We start from the raw sequence: 23,769 nt of genomic DNA on the forward strand, positions 1-23,769 counted from the left end.
CCTGACCATCTCTGGGCCAGGAAGTTCTTACTGGCTCTTCAGAGCTCCTACTTCAGCCCTTCGTATGTTCAAAAAGAAGGTGCAGATTTTCTGGAATGGAGGCATTAAGGGAGGGGAGGCCCAAGTAAGGTGACAGAGCTGTGGGAAGCTTCTTATCAGTGCTGAGTCCCAGGTTTACTGGTGTTCGTGAGTGTTGTCATTGACAGACAAGGAGACAAACCAAAGGGGCAGTAGGGCCAGTGAGGAAGAAGAGGCAGCTCAGACTGAGCAATGCCACTCTTGTGAGTGGCTAGCGAGTTTTGATCAGGAGTGGGGGACTTCAGGTTTTGCCAAGTTACAGTGAATATGTTTTAAGAACTCCTCGGGATTCAAAGTGGCCCCTGGTCAGGGCCCAGCACTATAGAAGAGGGTTCAGACGGAGCCACTGAGCTGTTTAGACCCAGGATACATGGATGTCGGGGTGGCAGAGTATCTAGGAAACTCATGGAACTTACTGCAAAAGTTTGTCCATAAATACTTCAAGGGAGAGGGCCTGGAGCTGTCACTAGCTTTTTAAAGTAGTTCTTGACTCACCAGTTTACGTGAAAATGGATGCCCAGTCAGGGTGATCCGAGTCTCCCCACCCTGTGTGCAGTGGTGACCCTGGGTACATATGTAGGGCTTTCCTGTGTCTTCTAGGAAAGGGGGACAAAGACCCCAAGAGGTCAGATACCCTTTGACCCAGATGCCTGAGGGAGTGTGTGAAAAAAGAGCAGTGGAACCGAATGAAAAGGGACATTTCCCCAAGCTAAAGACAGACTGTCCAGCAAAATGTTGACACACCAAAGGAGGAGGATTGACTGACTGGGTTTGGAATGAGTCGTAGAAAAGGAAACAAGCTGAGTCTCCAGGGGAAATCTTTGTGACCACAAGAATGAAGAGGTCGTGGCCCCGTCATCCTAGAGGAGGTTGGAGCAGCTCCATGAGTGGGAAGTTTTCAGGAAATATGGCTGTGACGGAGGGACAAGCATGGGCTGACCTTGAAAGGGGCTCTTCTGGGGACCTGCACACACTGCTTCCCCCAGGACTGCTGGACAGTCGCTGTAATTGCCCCTACAATTTCTCCTGCATTCAGTGCATGCACACGTGTGTTTGCGTGCACGCACACACACACAGTCCCTGGAATTGCCTCTACAATTTCTCCTGCATTCAGCGTGCATGCACACACACGAGCGCACACACACACACCCTCCTGCACACACCCTCCTGAGAGCCAAAGCCAGGACCCGCTTGCCACAGCAGAAGAGTCATCAGCATAATATTTTGAGTTGCTTGTATTTTGAGATGAGAGTAGTTTTTGAAATAATTCAGAAAGTATATTTTGAGGGTTTCCTTTTTTTTTTTTTAAGAACATTAGTCTGATATTCCAGATCCAAGACTCTTCATAATAAGGCTTTTTGCACTAAACCAAAGAAAAATGTGAGTGGTTTCTATTGTTCACTTCTCCGTGCTTCATGGCTGCCATTTTAAAGAGTAGTGGTTCTTCCTTCAAGGGAAGGAGAGGGTGTCAGAGGGGTCTCTCTAGCTCTTCAGGTAGGAGCTGTGTCCCCTCGAATTCTCGTGGTATGGACAGCTGTGGGCTGGGCCCTCCCCGTTCCCCGCCAGGGAACACCTAGTAACCCTTCAGACAGGTGTTTTCAGGAAGCCTTGCCTCTGGAGTTGGGACTGGAATGGTTTAGCTGGTAAAGGGGGAAAGGGGCGGGGGGTGCTCAGTCAGAAAAAAAAAAAAAAAGCCGGTGCTCGTCCTTCCTCATTTTCTCAGTCTCTGTAGAATGTGTACAGATGAATGGTTGCGTGAAAGAAAAAGCTGAAGAAAAAAAAAAAATTCACCTTCACAATCCATCCGTCTCTGCAGATCCTCGCTGAATGGTTTGGCCGCACTGTCATACGCTCCTGCACCAAACTGAGCTACGAACACGCGCAGAGCATGATTGAAAGCCCGACCAGGAGAATCCCGGAGAGGGAGTTGCCCGCCATCTCCCCCGAGCACACGTGTGACGAGGTGCACCGGGCTGTCTTGAACCTCCATGGAATCGCGAAGGAGTTACGCAGACAGCGGTTTGTGGACGGCGCACTGCGTCTGGATCAGGTCAGTCGCTTCCTCTTTTCAACGCCGCCCACAGACCTGACTTCCGCCAAAGCCCAGTGTGTGCGAGATTTAGCATGGCAGCCCTGGGGCTTGTCCCTCCCTCCTTTCCTCAGTCTCTGCCCTCAAATAGTGTCCTCTGAGGCAGGCGGGAACCGGCTCCCTTGCGACTCCATAGGCACTTGGGGCCTCTTGACGTGAGCCCGCTGCTCCTGTGACAGAAGCCTCTTCCCTCAGCTCAACTCTGGCATTCCCTGGAGTCTGCCCACCCTCTTATGTATTTCTCTTTCCACAATCCCTCCCTGAATGAACCCCTGTATTCTTGTTTTAACTTCTTCGTGTGCACTCAGACACCTCTGACTCTCTGCGACCCCATGGACTGTAGCCCACCAGGCTCCTCTGTCCATGGACAAGAATACTGGAAGTGGGTAGCCATTCTCTTCGCCAGGGGATCTTCCTGAGCCAGGGATCAAACCAGGGTCTTCTGCGTCTCCTGCTTTGCAGGTGGATTCTTAACCGCTGAGCCACAGGGAAGCTCATTTCTTATTTGAGCTATCAGTTAGATGCTGAGGACACCAACATTAGTTTCTCCATTCCTGCCCTTCTTCCCCAGGCCCTACACCTGCCTCCCGAAACTTCTCACCTTGCGCTCACTGTCCCTTCCTACTGACACAGTGACCAGCACCCACAGTGAGCTGCACACGTGGACTGTGTTCCCTTCTGCCTCGGCTCCCTCCAGGGGAGCTGTGTGTTTCAATGGTCAGCCTTTTTTACCCCCATCCTGGCTATGCCAGTTGTACATGTTGTTATAATTAATGCACTTTAACTGAATATTAGGTACACTGATCAAATAAGAGCATTTTAAAAAGCTGCTGCTCCTGTGAAAACTAAGTTAAATTGTTTGCAAACACTTGATGAAGATGAATCTTCAGAAATTGTGCTGTTTGGGTATGATGACTATAAAAAGGAGGGGGAAAAATCATAAAATTCAGGAGGAACTTTGTACTCAGATTGTATTACAGATATCTAAGCTCTCTCTTTTAACGAAACAAAAATTATAAATTATAGGCAATGAATTATGCATAGTTTATCAGAAAAAAAGTATGTACAAATCCAACTAGCATACTCTTTTGTAAAAGTGAGTGTGAAGTAAAGTGAAGTCGCTCAGTCATGTCCGACTTTTTCCGACCCCATGGACTATAGCCTACCAGAATCCTCCATCCATGGGATTTTCCAGGCAAGAGTACTGAAGTGAGTTGCCATTTCCTTCTCCAGAGGATTTTCCTGACCCGGGGATCAAACCCAGGTCTCCCACATTGTAGGCAGACGCTTTACCGTCTGAGCCACCAGGGAAATCCTAAAAGTGAGTGTATGTGCATTTATATAAATTTGTTGTTATTGTTCAATCACTTAGTCGTGTCTGACTCTTTGTGATCCCATGACTGAAGCACGCCAGACTTCCCTGTCCATCACCATCTCCCGGAGCTTGCTCAAACTCATGTCCATTGAGTCGGTGATGCCATCCAACCATCTCATCCTCTGTCATCCTCTTCTCCTCCTGCTTTCAGTCTTTCCCAGCATCAGGGCTTTTTCCAATGAATTGGCTCTTTTAATCAGGTGATCAAAGTATTGAAGCTTCAGTTTCAGCATCAGTCCTTCCAGTGAATACTCAGGGTTGATTTCCTTTAGGATTGACTGGTTTGATCTCCTTCCTGTCCAAGGGACTCTCAAACATCTTCTCCAGCACCACAGTTCAAAAGCATTATATAAATTAAGTTAAACAAATGTTTAGTTATGTATGATTCCCCTCTTTAACCAGCTTCTGGAAAAGCTAACCCACCACCACTTCAAGCACATCAAGTGAGAGAGTTCTATTACACCATTTTAGAGACCCTTCCCCATCAGATCATTATAAAATTGGATTGAATTAAATATGTTAAATACTCTAAATACTGTAAAAGACCATCAGTGATTTCAACTTGCGTTAGGAGGTGTCAGTGTAGAAGAATGATCACAGTTTCAGGTTGTTACTGATCTGTTGGCATGTCTTAGAGTCAGAATTTTATTGCTGAAAATAAGTATTTTTTTCAATTATTTTTATTGGAGAATAGTTGATTTACAGTGTTGTGTTAGTTTCTGCTGTTCAGCAAAGTGAATCAATTACACATATACATATATCCACTCTTTTAGATTCTGTTCCCATATTGTCATTACAGAGTATTGAGTAGAATTTCCTGTGCTATACAGTAGGTCCTTATTAGTTATCTATTTCATATATAATAGTGTGTAAATGTAAATCCCAATGAAAATAATTTGAGATACCTGTATTTCATCAGTCCTCTCAACTTGTAGATTAGAAGCCAAAGTCCTCAAAGGTTAAATGAGCTTCTTATGTTCAAGCAATCCAGATAGCCAACTCTTCATTCACTTTTCTTCCATTTACACCATGCTGACTTGAGAGAGAAAAGTTTCCCTTCCAAGTGAGAATAAACCCCTGAAGTACTAATTAGGTTCCAGTTAATTATGGTTTGAAAATAATAGAATTGCATTCTTGGGGCTGATTCCTTGATTCCAGCTCAGTGGGTAAAGAACACGCCTGCCAGTGCAGGAGATGTAGGAGAGGCAGGTTCAGTCCCTGGGTCGTGAAGATTCCCTGGAGGGGGAAATGGCAACCCACTCCAGTATTCTTGCTGGGATAATCCCATGGTCAGAGGAATCTGGTGGGCTACAGTCCATAGGTCGCAAAGAGTCGGATGCAACTTGACTTATGGCACACCAGAAAACAAGTATGTGGACCACAGCTTTGGAAGAACAGGCACACTGGTTTCCTGCGGCAGGTTCCTGGTGAGATCATTGATAAATCAGCCAGACAGCCCATCTAGCAGTCCCTGCATTTGTTCCCCTTTGCCTGCTGCCTGCATCTGCCCTCACGAAAATCCATTTTTCCTCAGTGCCTTCAGCACAGCCTGCTGTTTGGAGTTGCTCTCTGATGCTTTGTGTGCCCCAGTTCACTGTGTCCACATTTTTGGTGGCATGTCTAAAATAATATGTCCTTCTACCCTCCGGTAAGAGGAGACAGCATCTGTGTCCCGCTGCATGCCCTTGAATGCGGAAGAAACCTGCTAAGCCAAAAGTTTCCCCTTTCCAAGACATGAGTTTACCCTGATGATCTCCAGAATGAGTGAGGTGAAGGACACCAGCATGGGGCCTGTTTGTTGAGTCAAGGGGAGACCGGTTCGGAGGTCACAGTAACTACACAAACACAGAGCAGCTTGATCACCGGGTGACTGCAGGCAACAGCTTAGTCCAGAGCTGCCTGGCCCACGTCTGAGATAGTGTATCCCCCAAGCTACAGGCCACCTAGGCTGGCTCCTGTCCCCTGGGACCACCTGCCTGCAGTCCTATGCACTTACCCAGTGTACACTCAAGTATTTGCAAGTTCTGTGTCAACTGTGGTGTGAAACACACTGGGAAGCACTGCCTTTGGTCGGATTGGTGAGAGTTCCTAGCTCAGGGAAGTGACACTCCTTTGTTTCTTTGCCCCAAAGGTCAGGCCAGGTGCTGAGTGCATTCTATTTGCTTTTTGGTTGGTTGAGTTGAAAAATATCGCATTTTCTGCTGCCATGTTAAATCTATAATTTAACACAAATAGTTGTGTCATTTTATTTATGACAAGTGCTCAGTTGCTAAGTCGTGTCCGACTCTTTGTGACCCCATATGCTGGACCCTGCCAGGCTCCTCTGTCCATGGAACTTTCCAGGCAAGAATACTGGAATGGATAGCCATTTCCTTCTCCAGGGGATCTTCCTGACGCAGGGATCGAACTCGTGTCTCCTCCACTGGCAGGCAGATTCTTTACCACTGAGCCACCAGGGAACACACACCACTCCTATTTCTTAAAAAGTATGCAGTCTTGGTGGCCTGCTCCCTCCTAGGGATGAAAGTGACCCTGCCTGACTCCGACGTGATAGGATGACAAGGCCTCGACTCCTTTTGGAGTTGTGGCCTGAGCCATTTCCTTCAGAAAAGTCGGCAAGGGAGGATGGTGGGATGCCAAATAGAGCCCCCAAACAAAGACATCTTAGGGAGTACTGACTGTTTTCGGGAAACTACAGCTTTCTGGTGCTTTCCCTCCAGCCTGCCCTTCCTCAGGTGAGAGTGCTTAGAGGCCACACTGTGTGAGGGCTTCTGGAGAAGCAAGCATGACTGTGGGAGGGAAACGGCACCGCGTCTGGAGTCCAGCAGGCGGGCAGGGCATGTGAACAGCTCCTGCTGATCCGCTGACTTTCTGGGTTTAGAGAAAGTTGTAGTGAAGAAAATTTGATGTTTCCGTCTTCTTAACTTTGGAGGCAAAGTCCTCCAAACTAATGGAACCTTTACTAAATTCTCAGCTGCATCTTATATGGACCCCACATAGCACAGTTTTGAAGCCCAAACTTCAAGCAGTTTCTTTGAGTGGACTTGATTGTAAATATCAACTTGGTGGGGACAGTTTTTAAATGCCTTGGGACCCAGGCTGCCATAGAAGGTATCATGGATGACCTTGACCCTGCCCAGCCTTTAAGACAGGCTCTGCAGGCTTCCTGTAGGGAACCAGTGTAGGGAAAGAGCAAGTTAGCCAAGATGGCATGGTCAGACTCTCTTGCCTCATGGGCTCTTACTCTTGCCCCACATTTTGTAAATAATGGTTATGTAACAGCTGAGATGGCTTATAGCACTGCACGTGTATGTCATGAGGTACTCGCTTGGCCACGGGCTACTTTTGTTCTGTAAGCATATATAAACTCCACCTGGAAAGCCCTTGTGGTTATGTTAGGTTATGTTCTGGCTGCTGCATCAGCCAGGAGAAAAGAAACGTGTCTGCAATTCCTACGGCTCCTTAAGTCTTCTTCCAACCTCTTAGCTCATGCCTTGCCTACTTTGGGTTCAGCAAACAGTGCACACAGATACAGCAAGGCAACCAGATAGAAACTATTGTAGTCATTCAGTCACTCAGTCATGTCCGACTCGGCAGCCCCACGGACTGGCAGCACACCAGGCTTCTCTGTCTCCACTCTCTCCTGAAGTTTCCTCAAGTTCATATCCATCAAGTCAGTGATGCTATCTAATCATCTCATCCTCTGTCACCCCCTTTTCCTCCTGCTCTCAATCTTTCCCAGCATCAGGATCTTTCGCAGCATCAGGTGGCCAAAGTACTGGAGCTTCAGCATCAGTCCTGATTTAGGTTTTGTGGGCCATCTGGTCTCTGTCTCAGCTACTTTACAGCCCTGCTGCCATGGTGTGAAAACAGCCAGAGACAAACAAACAGATGAGCACAGCTGTGTTCCAATACAGCTATAAGGACACTAAGAAGTTTGGATTTCATATAATTTTCATGTCAAAAAATAGTATTCTTCCTTCGATTATTTCTGAATCATTTAAAAATGTAAAAACCATTCCTAGCTCATGAGCCATGCAGAAGGTAGGTGGTAGGCCAGAGTTGACCTTTAGTCCATAATAGGCTGTTCAGTTCAGTTCAATCGCTCAGTCGTGTCCAACTCTTTGTGACCCCATGAATTGCAGCACGCCAGGCCTCCCTGTCCATCACCAACTCCCGGAGTTTACCCAAACCCATAATATGCTGAGCCCTGCTGCCTAAATGAGATCCAGCTCTCTCCTCAGTCAGTTTTCAGCAGCATGTCACCACTGCACTGGGAAACTGGCTGGGTCCTAGAGAGCGCTTGTGCTAAGTTACCTCTCGGGATGGTCTCATGCAATTAAGCAAATTATTCCTTTGATTAGTACCATGCTTGGCAGGTCCAGTTGGAGGCCTAAAGGAATGAATCTGTTTAGCCCCAGTTCCCTTACCCTGTTTTCAGTCGGGTAGCTTTCATTAGCCTGAAGCACAAAGAGCAGTGGTTCTTAATTTCCCACCTCTGCAAGCTTGGCAGCCTCTTCACAGTCAGATCTCATCCCACCCACCCTGCCTTCCTGAGCGCACGTGCAGAGACGCTGGCTCCACCGTCTGGTAGGGTGTGCCAAAGTGGTGACTGTCAGAGCGAAGCTCGACTCTGAGGAAGCTCAATGGCGTTTCTTTCCCAACCCCACCTTTGCTGCTTTATGCAGCAGTGTATTTTGTTGTATTATGCATTTAAAACTATCATTAAGCATGTTTCTGTTCCTTCTCTGTAATATGGTTGTTAAGAAATGAGCATTCCAGCTCTCTGCTGTTTAATTTTTGTACAGTATGATAATTGGTGCCAGATAAGGAGGATGGAAAATTCAAAGACGCCTGCTCCTTGGAAGGAAATCTATGACAATCCTAGACAGCATATTAAAAAGCAGAGACATCACATTGCCAACAAAGGTCTGTCTAATCAAAGCTATGGTTTTTCCAGTAGTCATGTACTGGTGTAAGAGTTGGACCATAGAGAAGGCTGAGCGCCAAAGAATTGATGCTTTCGAACTGTGGTGCTGAAGAAGACGCTTGAGAGTCCCTTGGACAGCAAGGAGATCAAACCAGTCAGTCCTAAAGGAAATCAGTCCTGAGTATTCACTGGAAGAACTGATGCGGAAGCTTCGATACTTTGGCCACCTGATGCAAAGAGCCCACTTATTGGAAAATACCCTGATGCTGGGAAAGATTGAAGACAGAAGGAGAAGGAGGCAGCAGAGAATGAGGTGGTTAGAAGCATCACTGACCCAGTGAAAATGAATAAAAGCCAACTGTGCGAGATAGTGGAGGATAGGGGAAACTGGTGTGCCGCAGCCCATGGGTTCGTGAAGAGTCAGACACGACGTAGCAGCTGAGCAACAGCAAGGAGGGTGGACATAACCATCCTGCCTGGCTCGCCTTGTCTTGTTCCTTATGTCCTCACTTACACACTAGAGAAAGCTGTTGATCAGGTGGCTGGATGTGTTTGGAGACTTGGTTTGTATTTTCTTAGTCATAGGGTCCTCTGTTCAGCCTGTCTTCAGAAAATGTTTACTAAGTACAGAAAGCAGGTATGTGGTAGGTGCTGGAAACGAACAGTCCCCGTTCTCAAGTTTACTGTGCAGTGCAGGAACCAGCAGACCGCACAGAAAATGCACAGTGCAGAGCTGTCCCAGGGTGCATGAGACTGCACGGGAGAGGGCGGGCCCCGTCTCGGGATCAGGGACGATGTCCCAGCACGGATGGTATGCACAGCAAGGCTTTAAAAAGCTTGAGGGACTAGCCAGGCTCTGAATGCAAGGGGGGTGCATTTCAGGCAAACTGCTATTGCAGGTGTGGAAGAGGTGGGAGATGGCACCTTTGGACAGCGTCCGATTGTCCCAGGTCATGGAGTGTGATGAGAGAGGGCAGCTAGGGGAGAGGGCAGGGGCCAGGCTCGAATTCTGCAGGAGCGGGCTTGGGAGCCGTGGGACCATTTCAGACACAGAAGGGACATGAACAGAACTGTGTTTTAGAAGAGCTTACTGGCTGCCTCATGAAGAATAGACTGAAAGAGAAGAAATAAAAAAAAAAGGAAGCTTATATTTCAGGAGAGAAATGATGAGGGCTAAACCTGAGATAGAGAATGTGGGGAGATAAAAAATTACAGATCGAGAGAGGAAGGAAGATTGGCAAGCCTTGACAAATTGACTGTCCTAATTAGATGTGGAAGGGAGGGGCGTGGGTGCTGAGGGAGGAGAGGTGTTTTGTTTTGTTTTTTGGCTCTGCTGCATCTTCTTTGCTATTCAGGCTTTTCTCTAGTTGCGGCGAGAGCCGGGGCTTCTTTAAATCAGAGCGCGGGCTCTAGGGCTTGTCATTAGTTGTGTGGTTCCCAGGCTCCAGAGCACAGGCTCAGTAGTTGTGGTGCACAGGCTTAATTGCTCTGAGGCAGGTGGAATCTTCCCAGACCAGGGATTGAACCTGTGTCTCCTACACTGACAGGCAGATTCTTTACTAGTGAGCCACCAGGGAAGCCCAGGGGAGGGGAGTTGAATCAGGGACTCAGGCTTCAGCTTCAGGCACATGCATTGATGCAGTACTATGACTGACAAGGAAGTACCTTAGATTAGGAGAGCTCAGAAGTACCTAAGTACCTTAAGAGAGGAGGGTTGAGTTTGAGGGGCCACCTGGAGACAGAACAAGTCAAGATGTGGAATGAGCATGTGGGCATAGAGATCTGGAGGTCGGTTGGTCGGGCTCACATAGAGGTAGCCATTTGGGAGCCATGTCATCTCTCCCACCATAAGAATCGCTACCCTTCTCTTTCGGGTAGTGATAAACAGCACAGGAGGCTTCTACTAGAAGTTCGGGGTTCTGGTTGAATGTGGACAGGCCATGATATAGTTCTAGAACCAGGGAGGCTTAAAGAGTATCACCCTGTCAGATTTCCCTCTCTTTTTTCCATTTACCAGCTTCATGATAATCATATAAGTAGGATTTTCATTTCCATGTGTGCATCTCATTTATAAGTAAATCCACAGCCCAGGGTCGGTGCTCTCTTGAGAGGCTCTGGAGAGAGGTTGGAGAGGGAACAGCCTCGGGCTCCAGCCCTTGGGGAGTGTGGGGCACAGGACTTCCCAGTCAGAGGGTGTTGAAGTCCTTCCTTTGAGGGAGAGAGTGACTTAGCGATCACACTTTAATTTCATGTGGAATCAGGGAAAACAGTCCACATTTATGCATCCCAAGGCATGGACAAGACTTGAAAACTTGACCTGGTTGTATATAAACAACACTAATTACACTCACTTGTGTGAGCTGATCACTGTTTGTGGCTTGTTAGCATACGCATAAAAACTAACGCATATCATTAAGTGTTGGAGTAGATCTGCCGAGCAGCTTGTTATTATAACCCTAAACTTTCATGTGCTCACCCTCCCTTTAGGCATGTCACAAAGTCATTTATTCATAATTTTAAAAAATTAGAAGGAATGCAGGGAGTAGTACTCTGGAAGTTGTTAAAAATACAGACTCAGACATGATTTCCAGCCCTCACTGGACAGATGTTTCTTGGGCTCCTATTGTGTTACAACTACCTCTCCTAGTCCTACAAAGGAGCCTGAGGGTCGTGGAAGACAAAATTTCTTCTACTCTAGAGGTGCTTAGTGAATTTGTGAAGAGCTCTGCACTTACAAGAAACTTCAGCAAGATGAAAGCAAGGGCATAGTAAGTTGGCTTCCCTGATAGCTCAGTTGGTAAAGAATCTGCCTGCAATGCGGGAGACCTGGGTTCAATCCCTGGGTTGGGAAGATCCCTCTGCGAAGGGAAAGGCTACCCACTCCAGTATTCTGGCCTGGAGAATTCCATGAACTGTATCGTCCATGGGGTCACAAAGAGTTGGACACGACTGAGTGACTTTCACTTTCTATGTGCTTATGAGAAACTTCAGTAAGATAAAAGCAAGGGCATAGTAAGTTGACACAGGGCTAAAGGAATACCCAGCCTGATGGTTCTTAGGTAGATGGAGTTAGTGAAAGCAGGCTGCTTGGAAAGGGCAGTCCAGAATCACAAGGTGATCAGAGTGAAGGGCATGCTTGGTGAAAAAGAGCTGAGGGCCAACTAGTGCCCACTCTATTGAGATTCAAGGGATGTGTTCCATCACACTCCTCTCCCATCTGAGTTCTGAACTCACTGAGAAATGGACACACAAGTCAGACTGGGATCAAAATCTCCCATCTATTACTGGTGACGTTTGGATTAGAGAAAGGCAGCCTGAGCCAGTTCAGGCATTTGAAACAGCTCAGAAGTTAAGGCTGTAAAAGGAAACTCTGATGGGGCGACTAGAGGGGGCAGAGAGTAGCCGGAGCAGAGGGAGGAGGGGTGTGTGCTCTGCAGACAGGGCGCTGGACACCAAGTACTGGGATGGCCTTCGCTGCTCGGTGCCCTCCAGTGAGCACCAGTAAGTAGCTGATGCTTCAGCTCTTGGTTGGAATAGCCAGGACGTATCCTCAGCAGAAGGCTGAAGACTGTTGTTTTTATAACTTCAGAAAGTGAACGTCGCTCCCACTCGATCTCTGGAAGCTTTTCAACTTGCCTTCCGGCTCTTTCTGCTTGCCTGTTATCCAGGCTCATCTCTTACAGAATGGAGGACCTCCACCCCTATAGACCTGTCTTAAGTTTCCAGGCAGCTGAAGACTGAAACTCCAAATCCTGCTGCAGAGAAGCTTGCCTTGGCCAGCCCCTCCCGCTTAGGGCTCCCAGAGCATCTTATTTACACTCAATACCTGTCTGGATCACATTTTCACATTGCTTTCACGTTTTCACATTTTCCATTCGCTTCCCTGTCTCCTTCTCTGAAACTGTGAGTTCCCTCAGGCTAAGGACAGCATCTGTTCATCTTTATGTCTCTAGCCACTGCCCAGTGCTTGTTTTTAAGGGTGTTCCAAGGTCTCTAAGCATCTTATACACACTGGTCTCTAAAAAAAAAAAAAAAAAAACGATGGTAGTTGTGATCTGGGAGAGGGACTAGCTCTGGAAGAGAGGTGTGCTTATGTAAGAGAATCAAACGCACATTATGAATCAGAGAGGCTTCCTCCTCTTTTGAATAGAAGGCTTGGGTGTTTGACTACTTGCCAGGGCATACAGAGTTTAGGACAGGGTGTAATGGGGCCTTTCTCATGGAGGAGCTGCCTGGACAGGTGTGAGGAGCCAGGAAGCTTTAGCACCCCAGGGGGTTGGCAGTGCTTCTAAGGCTTCCTAAGCACTTCTGTGTTCACCTCTGTATCCTCAGCCCTCTGTGCCCTCAGGGAGCCTGGCAGAAGCGGCTCTCAGGGGAAGGCACAGAGACCCCCAGTGTGCCAGTCTGGAAATGGAGATGCTCAGGCTTGTCTGCAACCTGATTTGCCAGCCTGGAAAGGTAGGCCAGGCCCACATCCCTCCCGCCCACACCTGCCTCTCGAAAAGCGTCCTTCCCAGGTGAGCTAATAGCAACTGTCATCCCCCACCTCCCTGATGAGATGGAAATGATTCTTACCCCACAGTGGGATCCCCAGCCTAACGCTTTCTCTGTGAATTCTGATCAGAGCCTGGTTTTGCTTTTAATGGAAATGATTTCCACAAGACAGGGGTTGTGTTAGTTGCTGCTGGGCTTTCTGAGAAGAGAAGATAACTCACAACACAGCTGGGGTTGAGAGTGTGCCTGGATGATTCAAACCTAAGTCCCTAGCATCTCCAGGGGGCAGTGAAGTGAGATAGTGGGCTCTCACCCCAACCAGATGATACATGAGAAACTTCTGGGGGTCAAGCAGGGTGGTGGCCGATTCTCTCTGAGACGTGAGCCTTGCAGGTTAGTGGCCTTGACAGACGGAACAGATTTGGCTCGCCCAGGACCCTGGCTTTTGGGTAATTGTGCTCACAATGAGGAAGCTCTTGGACTCTCCCCTTCTATTCACAGGACACTCTGCACGTCCTCCTTCTGCCCCCATGTCAGATCCCACGTCACTCGAACGTGAGCCAAACAGCTCCGTAAGAGGCATGGAATCCTTTGACGTTAGTAAAACCTGCACCGGGGAAAGGGAACCCTTGCAGCTGATCCTTAGATTTCAACCATGACCGCTTCTTGGGGCAGGCCCAGCTGATTTCGATTTCCGTGGTTCTTCGAGCTGGGGGCTCCACTGCTGCTGTTCGGTCAGCCATCTGTGCTGAACCCCACTGCCAGACCCCGCTCCCCCAAATGCTGCGTTCACCTGTCACTCAAGAACCTACTGTCTCCTCCAGCAGATTTCACGGGTAGTGAGATTTTCGTTAATATTCTGAGATGAGAAATAGGATTTGGGGGTTTCATTTTGCCAAACGAGAGCGTTTTCTTTAAAAGCCAGCTGCCATCTACCACCTCCATGATTTTATAAATGAAGCAGTTTAGCACCAGTACAAAGGAAGACTTCATTTCACAGCTCAGGGCAGTCTCTTCCATTGACCTGGTTGAGGTTCATGGAAAACCTTCCTCTTGTGTTGTAGATCTCAGACCAGCCTTTGAGAGCTGCTGGAGAGTTCTATCAGATCCACACGCCCCCTGGCTTTGGAGGCCCTCAGCAGTGCAGTTCCCCGTTTCCCACCCAGCTGTCTCCCTTACTCACTCGTCCTCCCCTACCTTCGCATAGCCCAGGCCTCTACTCACTTCCCCCAGCTCCCCCGCACCCCACTTCCTCCAGAAGCCCGCTTCAGAGAGGCCGCCTCCTCCTCCACCCACGTCTCTCGGCCTCCTTCCCCATCTCCCCTCTCGGTGCCTGATGCAGTGCACCCTAGGTCTTCATTCATGTCACCGTGTCGTCTTGTCTCTTCCCTTCCCCTCCCTCGCCGTAGAAGGCAGATAGCTCACTGACGCTTCTCACTCGCCCATAAATCTGCGGCATTGGTACCGAAGAGGCAGGCCGCAAGGTGTTCCTAGCACTCGAAGTGTCCCTGCGGTCAGTGCACTCGTGATCAACGGTGCTCCAGGACACGGTGCCCGTTTTACAGTCTAGAACTTGAAAATATGATCCTGTTTGTTATTCCTCAGGAAATTCCCACATTTTTCAAGAATGGCATCATTGTAACCCGGTTGCTGCGTTCTGTAACTGCTTCTGCTTCTGTTTTAAATGACACACGACAGATGTCTTTAACCAAAGAGAACTTAAGAGCTTTGAAAGTATTTTATAACTTTAGACCATCCCTTTTGACTTCTGTTTTTAATTTCTCACATTAAAACATATCTGCCAGATGGAGAGTACTGTGCTAGATACTGGGACCAAGAGATTAGAATGTGGCCCCAGCTGTCAGAGTAGCTTAACGTTTCATGAAGGGAACAGGGATACAGAACAAGCAGGCGCACAGGGCAGGTTGGTTCGGGCTGAGTGTGGAAGTGGCTGCCGTGGTACTTTACCTGAGGACTTTAGCTATGATTTGAAGGGACCACTTTAAAACAAGGTCATTCTGTTTTTAAGAGTTTTGTCCTGTACAAAGTAAAAACTAGCAGTTTGCTGTAAGAAAATGCTAGAAATGCTGGAAGTAAATTAGAAATGATTTAAGTGTCCCCTGGAGTTGTGACACCCCTCCCCAACCCCACCCCATGTGTAATAGCTATGCCACGAGGATGTTGTTAGATTAAATGACTTGTGGTCGTAAAACACTTGGAATGGTCCCTGGCACATAACAGCAAATGGATGTTAGCCGTGTGCCGGGATGCTGAGAAAGGACGGGAAGCGGAGGTACAGGGGCGAGGAAGGGTGGGCTCCCACTGCTTGGTGTGAGTGGTCCGGTTTGGTTGGGTGTGTGGAGGGAACACTGCAGTAGGAGACAAGACTGGGGGTATCCTGAAGCACTCAAGAGCCAGTTCTGATGCTGGAGTCACAGGGAGAGCCGGCAAGACCTGTGAGCAAGGAAGGAAGGAAGGAAAGTCACACGTCACCCCCCACCTCCCATCACTCAGATGTTCCCTTGGTACAGACATACCACCGTTTACATAACCCTTCCTAATGCTGTTACTGTTAGTGTTATTATAAAGAACACTCCAATTAATATTCTTATGCATTGTTAATCACAGTTGTTTTGGATTATTTCCTTGGGAATATATGCTTAGAATGACCGGATTAAAAGGAATAGCTATTTTTTTGTGATACTTTATCTTTTTATTAACTTTTATGATTGTATTATAAAAGTAACACATTTGTGTTATGAAAATTTTAAATTAGCAAGTAAGCGCCAAAACAAAACAAAAAACAAGTAAGCCCCAAATATCCATCACCTACTAATAACCTGTTTCTAGGTCTCCTACAGTATGCACATTTTTTTTAGAGCTTTTGACACAAGCCATAGGATGATTTTCCAGAGAGGTTAGACTAATTTAGATCTTTCCCCACCAGGAAACAATAGCACATTGTCCCTGCCTCTCACCAAATTGAGAGTTTGTGGGTTTTATTTAATCTTTGTTAATATGGTAGCTTGGAAATGGTATTTTATTATCATTTTGGCTTGCCTTCGTGTTAACTGCTTGTGGGTTCAATCCACTCTTGAGTTTTTCTATGAAAGGAAGAGGCTTCCTTCTACTATCACTACTCTCCTAAACCCTTAAACACTAGACACACAGCCACATTTTTAGCCAGAATTACTTTTTTTCCCCAAGTAAGGTAATAATTTATATACAGTAAAATTTACTCTTTTTAGTATATAGTTCTGCAAGCAAAATCACTGCGGACGGTGACTGCAGCCATGAAATTAAAGACACTCCTTGGAAGAAAAGCTGTGACAAACCTAGATAGTGTATTAAAAAGCAGAGACATCACTTTTCCAACAAAGATCTGTATAGTCAAAGCTATGGTATTTCCAGTAGTCATGTATCGATGTGAGAGTTGGACCATAAAGAAGGATGCTTTTGAACTGTGGTGCTGGAGAAGCTCTTGAGGGTCTTTTGGACAGCAGGAAGGTCAAACCAGTCCATCCTGAAAGAAATCAACCCTGAATATTCATTGGAAGGACTGATGCTGAAGCTGAAGCTCCAATACATTGGCCACTTGATGCGAAGAACTAACTCATTGGAAAAGACCCTGATGCTGGGAAAGATTGAAGGCAAGAGAAGGGGGTGACAGAGGATGAGATGGTTGGATGGCATCACCGACTCGATGGACATGAGTTTGAGCAAGCTCAGGGAGATAGTGAAGGACAGAGAAGCCTGGCTTGCTGCAGTTCAGGGGTTGCAAAGAGTCAGACACGACTTAGCAACTGAACAACAACAAGCTACACACACCACAACCAAGACACAGAACAGTTTCCTCACCCCAGAAAATTCCTGCACACCCCTTTGTAGCCAGCCCCCTCCCCTACCTTCAGCCCCTGGCAACCACTCCTCTGTTCTCTCTCCCTGTACTTTTACCTTTTCCAGAATGTCACGTAAGTGGAATCAGAATGTGGGTAGCTTTTAAGTCGAGCTTCTTTGACCTAGGATCACATCCTTGAGGTTCACCTCTGTGTTTTTTGTGTATCAGTGTTCATTACTTTTTATTGCAGAGTAGTATTCCATGGTATAGATGTTCCACAGTTTGTCCACTTATCCATTGAAGGATATTTGGGTTGTTTCCAGTTTGGGGGCATTATGAATAATGCTGCCATAAACATTTGCCCATAGGTTTTTGTGTGATGCTTAAGTTTTCATTTCACTTTGGGTAAATACCTTGAAAGTGAGACTTGCTGGGTCATGTGGTAAGTGTATATTTAGCTTTATAAAAAATTGCCAGTGACGTGGCACGCAGCAGGCGGAGAGGACGTGCGTGCCCTCTCTCCTTCCCCTTTCTCGACTCCATCTTCACAGTAGTGGCAGCGGGGTCTGTGATCTGGTCGCCAACATGCAGCTCTTTGTCCACTCCCAGGAGCTTCATACTCTCGAGGTGACCAGCCAGTAGACGGTCACCCAGATCAAGGCTCCTGTAGCCTCATCGGAGGACATCACTCTGAAGATCAAGTCTTGCTCCTGGCAGGCACGCCCCTAGAGGATGAGGCTACTCTGGGGGCCAGTGTGGGGTGGAGGCTCTGAGCACCCTGGAAGTAGCTGGCCACATGCTTGGAGGTAAAGTCCATGGTTCCCTGGCCCGTCCTGGGAAAGTGAGAGGTCAGACTCCCAAGGTGGCCAAGCAAGAGAAAAAGAAGACAACGACAGGCCGGGCCAAGAGGCGTATGCAGTACAACTGGCGCTTTGTCAATGTTGTGCCCACTTTTGGCAAGAAGAAGGGCCCTAATGCTAACTCCTCAGTCCTCTGTAATCTTGGCTTTCTCTAATAAAGCCACTTAACCCAAGCAAAAAAAAAAAAATTGCCAAGCTGTTTTCCAGAGTGGCTGTACCACTCACCAGCAAAGTATGATAGTTCCAGTTTCTTCACCTGCTTATCAGCACTTGATGTTATTCAGTTTTTTGTTTGTTTGTATGTTTTAGCCCTGCTAATAGGCGTGTAGTGGTATTTCATTGTAGTTTTGATTTGCATTTCCCTAATGACTAAAGACATTGAGCTGCTTTTTCATGTGCATATTTTCTGTCTTTTTTTGGTGATGTGTCTCTTTGTATCTTTTACCCACTTAACTGAATTGTTTGGTTTCTTATTACTGAGTTTTAAGAGTTCTTTTTATATTATGGCTATAAAGCCTCCATCAGATTTGTGAGATCTTTTCTCTCTGACTTTGCCTTTTCTTCTCATTCTCTTGTTTCTTTATTCCTTCTCGCTTAATCGTTTTAGACTCTTTTGAAGAGCAAAAGTTTTAAATTTTGATAAAGTCTAACTTACTGAATTTTTAATGGATTGTGTTTTGGTGTCACATCTAGGAAATCTTTGACTGACCCCGGGTCACAAAGATTCATTCCTATGTTGAAGTTTTATAGTTTTAAGATTTACACTTAGGTTCCCCACTTATTTCCTAGCCCCAGAAGTTTCTTTTAGAAAACATTTCCATTAAAGAGACAGACACACCTGGGCAGATTTGGGATGGAATCAGTCCTGGCAGCCTACCCAGGTATGGTGCCCTCCAGGAACCATCTGAAAAGGAGGTGTGGGCCTCAGAAACTGCCCAGGAATGGCTGTTAAACAGATAAGGAGGTTTCTCTGGCTTAAGACTTGGCATAATAGTGAAGATTGTATCTTTTAAAGGAGAGTGAGGGTGATAAGAGAAAAACCTCCAAACTTTCTGGATAAATCCTCTGACTGCTGCCCAGAGTCCGGACGGTGAATGGTGCCAAACACAGGACTTTTTCGATTACATGCAAACACCCATGTCAGTGACTCACCCGATCATGCTTTAATCTCATAACCAAGAGAGAGGCTTTTAAAAATTATCGTCAACAAGGCAGTTCGCTAGTTATGACTGCCATTGAAGTTGGGCTTTCCTCAGAACAGCTGGGGTGTAATGTGGTGGGAAGAAAGCCTGATGTGAGTGAGAGGCCAAGGACTGCTTGCCTGGGAAGGAAGGATGTGCAGCTAACGTTTGACAGAAATCTGTGAGATGAGCGACCTCAGCCAAGCTGAGTAGAGGCCTGCCATCTTTCATCCATGGGAAAATACACTGCAGCAAAAGAATTCAGAAAACAACACTGATTGTCAGTTTTGTGTCAGTCACTGCAGGGCAGGTAAGAAACAATAGTCCAGAGCATGTGCCAGCCAGTAAAGTTGATGGGTTGATGGGAACCAGGAGAAGATTCCTGTCCCAGTAAAGGAGAACACATAAGAGTAGGCTGGCCATGGCTTCTCCAAGGGTCTTCCAGGCAGAGCAGTGCAGGGGGTGGAGTGTTCTGGCAGGTGCAGGCCATTGGCTCAGCTGGGTTGTAGGAAGGACTCACAGAGACAGTGGAAGATGCTATTAGAAGTGTGTGTGCATGCTAAGTCACTTCAGTCGTGTCCAACTCTTCGCAACCCTGTGGACTATAGCCTGCCAGGCTCCTCTGTCCACTGGATTCTCCAGGCAAGAATACTGGAGTGGGTTGCCATGCCCTTCTCCAGGGGATCTTCCAGACCCATTGATCGAACCTGTGATCTTCCAGACCCATTGATCGAACCTGTCTCTCATATCTCCTGCATTGACAGGCAGGTTCTTTACTACTAGCGCCACTAGCGCCACCTGGGAAGCCCCACTGGAAGTGTGAAAAGTGAAAGCGAAAGTCACTCAGTCGTGTCCGATTCTTTGCCACCCCATGGACTATATAGTTCATGGAATTCTCCAGGCCAGAATACTGGAGTGGGTAGCCTTTCCCATCTCCAGGGGATCTTCCCAATGCAGGGATCGAACCCAGATCTTCCGTGTTGCAGGTGAATTCTTTACCAGCTGAGTCACAAGGGAAACCCATTGGAAGTGTTACCAGGGTCAGTCTCGCAGGACCTTGTTTGTTCTACCCTGGTATATGAGTTCCTTCTTGAATTCAACTTGGTACCATTGAAGTATTTTTCACATGGGCATAGTAGAACAGGACTTTCTTTTCAGAAAGATCTCTCTGGAAGCTCTGGAGAATGAATTAGAAGGGGCCAGTTAGATGGCTGCAGTGGTCATCCAAGGGAGACCCCATAACCTGCAGTCGTACAGCCAACGGGAAGCCACAGGTGAGGAAGACCCTGAGGAGGTGGAATCAGAACCCAAGAAAGGGAGGGGCACCTGGATGGATCTTCCCGTCTCTGACTGGGCAGCGGCCTGGGTGTGGCACCACCCAGGAGAGTCCCCCCACCATCGAGGGACCAAAAGCAGGACTGAGGACCCTCTGAGCTTGAGGTGCACTGTGGCCATCCTGTTAAAAGACACCCACACGGCAGCCAGCCTCGGAAGCCTGGTACGCCTCTGCTACCCCGCCCCAGGGGAACTATGCATGTTCCTGGAAGCATCAGAAATACACGTGCCTTCCCAAGTACAGTGAGCAGGACAGGAAACATGCTATAAAGCTAGTGAGGCGGTGTGGACGCACATAGCATTGAGGAGCAACACGTGGCACAGTGCGGAAGACTCTGTCCCTGACCACAGGCCAGAGCACTGGACAGGGCTTCCCCAAGGCATGGAACCGGGGGAGGGCAGCCATCCTCGGCACTCAGCCTCCCACCGCCACCATCACCACCACCAACCCCTTACCTTCTCTCTCTTCCCAGCCCAGCTCGTCTCATCTGTTTAAAAAAAAAAAAAAGTGAATTCACTCTCAGTCCTTTTGAAACCCAACATGTCAGTGATAGATGAGGCAGTATTCTTTAACTTCAAAGGAGAAGAAGTGAGTGAGTGAATGCGGGCCAGGGAAGTTGAAAAGTCCAAGGGAACAGGAGACACATGGGGTGACCCCGCCGTCAGGAGGAGCGCCCTCAACCCCACCCCTGCTGGTGCCCTGCGGAGGCCCAGACAATGCCACTTTCAGTAAATCATGAAGGATCCTGAATACCCGTTTTTGTCTGTTTTCAATGAACCCTGGGCATGTTGCTTAAGATATGGCCAGCCATTTGTGCTGGGTTCCCAGCTACTCAAAGGCTCGAAGTCAAGTGCTCTCTCGACTAAATAATGGAGTCTTTGCATATGAGATTTTGGGGGAGGTTTTTTTTTTTTCAGATTTCCATAGCTAGTCATGGTAAAGGTGACCTTGTGGGTAGTGTGGGCCATTGTCACCCTTCACACATCCATCCTTTGAGTGATGCTGAGCTTTGTGGGGTATCCATGCAGCACCTAATTCAATCACGCATCTGACCCCTGCCTCTCTTTGGCACTGTCCTCTTCTCTGTGCTCCCTGTGCTGCTGGGGGGCCTCTGCACAAACCCCGGCTGTCCTCGGGAGGCATTCTGTGCTAAATAGAGAACTCTTGGCCATCTTTCCCACTTTGGGAATTCTAGGCCCCCTAGTGACTCTGGCCTGGGGAGCGGGTGCTTGTTCCCAGGAGGGTCTGCTCATGAAGATGCCTGCTGGAAGTGCCTTTTAAGAGTCCCCGGGTAGCTTCCACACTGGAGTCTTGGGAAGCAATGAGAAGAATAACCTGGGGTCATTTAAGGGCTGGCTGGTCATTTCCTTAATCGTCTGTGACCGTTAAGAGCCTGACTTTTTATAAAGAAGCACAGAGGCTTCCTTGGCTTGTTATTAATAATAACAAACAGCTAGAATTTATTGAGCACCTGCCGTTTGCCAAGTGCTTTCAGATGTTACCTCATTTAATCCTTAAACCTTATACCCATTTTTACAGATGAGGAAACTGAGATTTTTGGTTAACTTGTCAAAAGTCACGTAGCTAGAAACGGCAGAACCGTTATAGAAACATTCCTTATTCTCCTTAATTTTTATCGTCATCTCTTGTTTTATATTCTTCTATGAACCTAAACAATGGATCAAGGGCTTCCCAGGTGGTGCTAGTGGTAAAGAACCCGCCTGCTGGTGCAAGAGATGTAAAAGACTCGGTTTCGATCCCTGGGTCAGGAAGATCCCTTGGAGGAGGGCATGGCAACCCACTCCAGTATTCTTGCCTAGAGAATCCCATGGACCGAGGAGCCTGGCAGGCTATAGTCCATGGGGTTGCAAAAATTCTGACATGACTGAAGCAACTTAGCACACACCCAGCACATGAACCTAAACAATGGATCAAGTCCTACTTGTAGGATAACTTTGAAAGGTTATCTTAAAATACCATGTGATCTCATTTATACAACATTCTTAAAATGAAAGAATGCTAGAACTGGAGAACAGAGTTGTGGTTGCCAGGAGTTGGGGATGGTGAGGGACAGGGAGGTGGCCTAAGGAAGATCTCAGTGGTGAAGGAAGAGTTCTATATCCAGGTTGCAGTGAGAGTTACACAAATCTACACATGTGACTCAGTGACATAGAACTAGATATGTATATCATGCCAGTGTGTTGCCTGGATTTGATATTGTGTTAGAATCATAGAAGATGTCACCTTTGGTGGAAGTTGGGTAGAGAGTGCATGGGGCATCTCTGTTCTGTTTTTGCTACTTTTGTTAATCTGTAGTCCTCTCAAAAAGTGTGTGGTTGAATTCACCTGAGTGGGACGCCAGCCTTGCCCCTGGGAAGAGGCCAGGTCTCAGCTCAGAAGTTGCTTGCTCTCGGAAGGCAGTCCACATCAGAAAGCTGCAAGTGGCCTAGGAGAGGATACTGCACTAAGAAGAGGGCCCAGGATTCAGCCTCCGTCAGAGGTGACCCGAGCCTCTGTCATCTCACGGGAGAGGACTGAGCTGAGAGTCGGCTCCTGGGCTCAAGTCCCGGGGCCGCAATCACATGACCTGAGGCAGGCCTCCCAGTGTCTGTGAGCCTCCATGTCCCCAGCCATAAAGTAGGGGTGGTCACAGCACTCACCCTCTGAGGCTGTTAAGAGATCCACCAAGAGGACAGACACATTAATGTGCACACGTTTAGCACAGAAGGATTTACTGTGTGTATCCATCTTGTTACCATCGTCAGTGTGATTTTATCTGTTCCCAGGGGTACCCTCTGCTTCGTAGTCAGACCAGTCTTGTACGTGTTCACAGTGAACGTTCTCTCTTATTTCTCTAGTTTGGATCACTTATTCTTCCAACAGTTATTTCTTGAGTGCCTACTTTGTCGAAGACTCTTGGGGACACAGTGATGGACGTGACCTGTGTGGTCTGTGCCCAGAGAGAGCTGAAGTCCTGTTTCCTCCCATTCCCTGTAATCTCCCACTCCTGCAGACTCACAAGGCCTTGTCTCTTCCATGCAGCCATGCTACCAGCCCCTTCTCCAAGCTCCAACAGCGCTAGAGTCAGTGTGACTCGGTCATCTCTGCCAGCCTGGACTGTCCTTTTCCCCTGTGCCTCCCAGGGTGCCTGGCCCGGTGCTGAGCAGAACAGGGAGCATGTTTAGCAAGTACTTGCCCAAAGTACTGTAAAGTTCATGGCTAGAGGCACCCAGGACTGTCTCTTTTCTGAGGCTCTCACTTCACAGATGACATGAGGGACAGCCTGTGGTCTATGTATTGGAGACTGGCTCTCTGGGTCCCCAACACATCTCTTCAGTAGGATATTAATAGATCCTGTATTAATCTTAGTTTTTGTTGTTGCCTTTTTTTTTTTTTTCATTCCTGCTGTTCAGTGTTTTGACTAGCTGGCTGGCATTTCTTCTTTTAGCCTTTTGCAAACCCGGAAGCCCTTGGCTGCAGTTTTGCTCTTCTTTCTGTGTGACTGAGCCGTGTCAATCAGAGGGCAAGTTCATTGAACTGGAGAAGCAGAGCCAGCCCACGTGGCTCTCTCTCCCTTGCCTTCAGTGG

The 23,769-nt window shown here is 47.6% G+C and overlaps 1 protein-coding gene and 1 pseudogene across 8 annotated transcripts in view; both read left to right on the plus strand.

Moving 5' to 3' along the window:
- DIS3L2 (DIS3 like 3'-5' exoribonuclease 2) overlaps nucleotides 1–23,769 on the plus strand; it is a 365,476-nt gene that overhangs the window by 276,309 nt on the left and 65,398 nt on the right. For 7 of the 8 annotated variants that reach the window (XR_014080899.1, XR_014080898.1, XM_081585674.1 and 4 more), the window contains one exon: nucleotides 1,895–2,128. Coding sequence is in view for 6 of the 8 variants with exons in the window: in XM_081585674.1 (XP_081441800.1) it covers nucleotides 1,895–2,128 (234 nt within the window). In the remaining 2 variants the exon portion in view is untranslated. Of the gene's footprint in view, nucleotides 1–1,894; nucleotides 2,129–8,502; nucleotides 8,592–23,769 lie in introns of those variants that run through there. The other variant, XM_081585677.1, reaches the window with a different exon arrangement.
- On the plus strand, nucleotides 17,299–17,819 carry LOC145542521 (ubiquitin-like FUBI-ribosomal protein eS30 fusion protein pseudogene; annotated as a pseudogene).

The sequence above is a fragment of the Giraffa tippelskirchi genome, chromosome 3 (assembly GCF_054371585.1).
Source record: "Giraffa tippelskirchi isolate mGirTip1 chromosome 3, T2T-mGirTip1v1.2.pri, whole genome shotgun sequence".
Taxonomy (NCBI): Eukaryota; Metazoa; Chordata; class Mammalia; order Artiodactyla; family Giraffidae; genus Giraffa; species Giraffa tippelskirchi.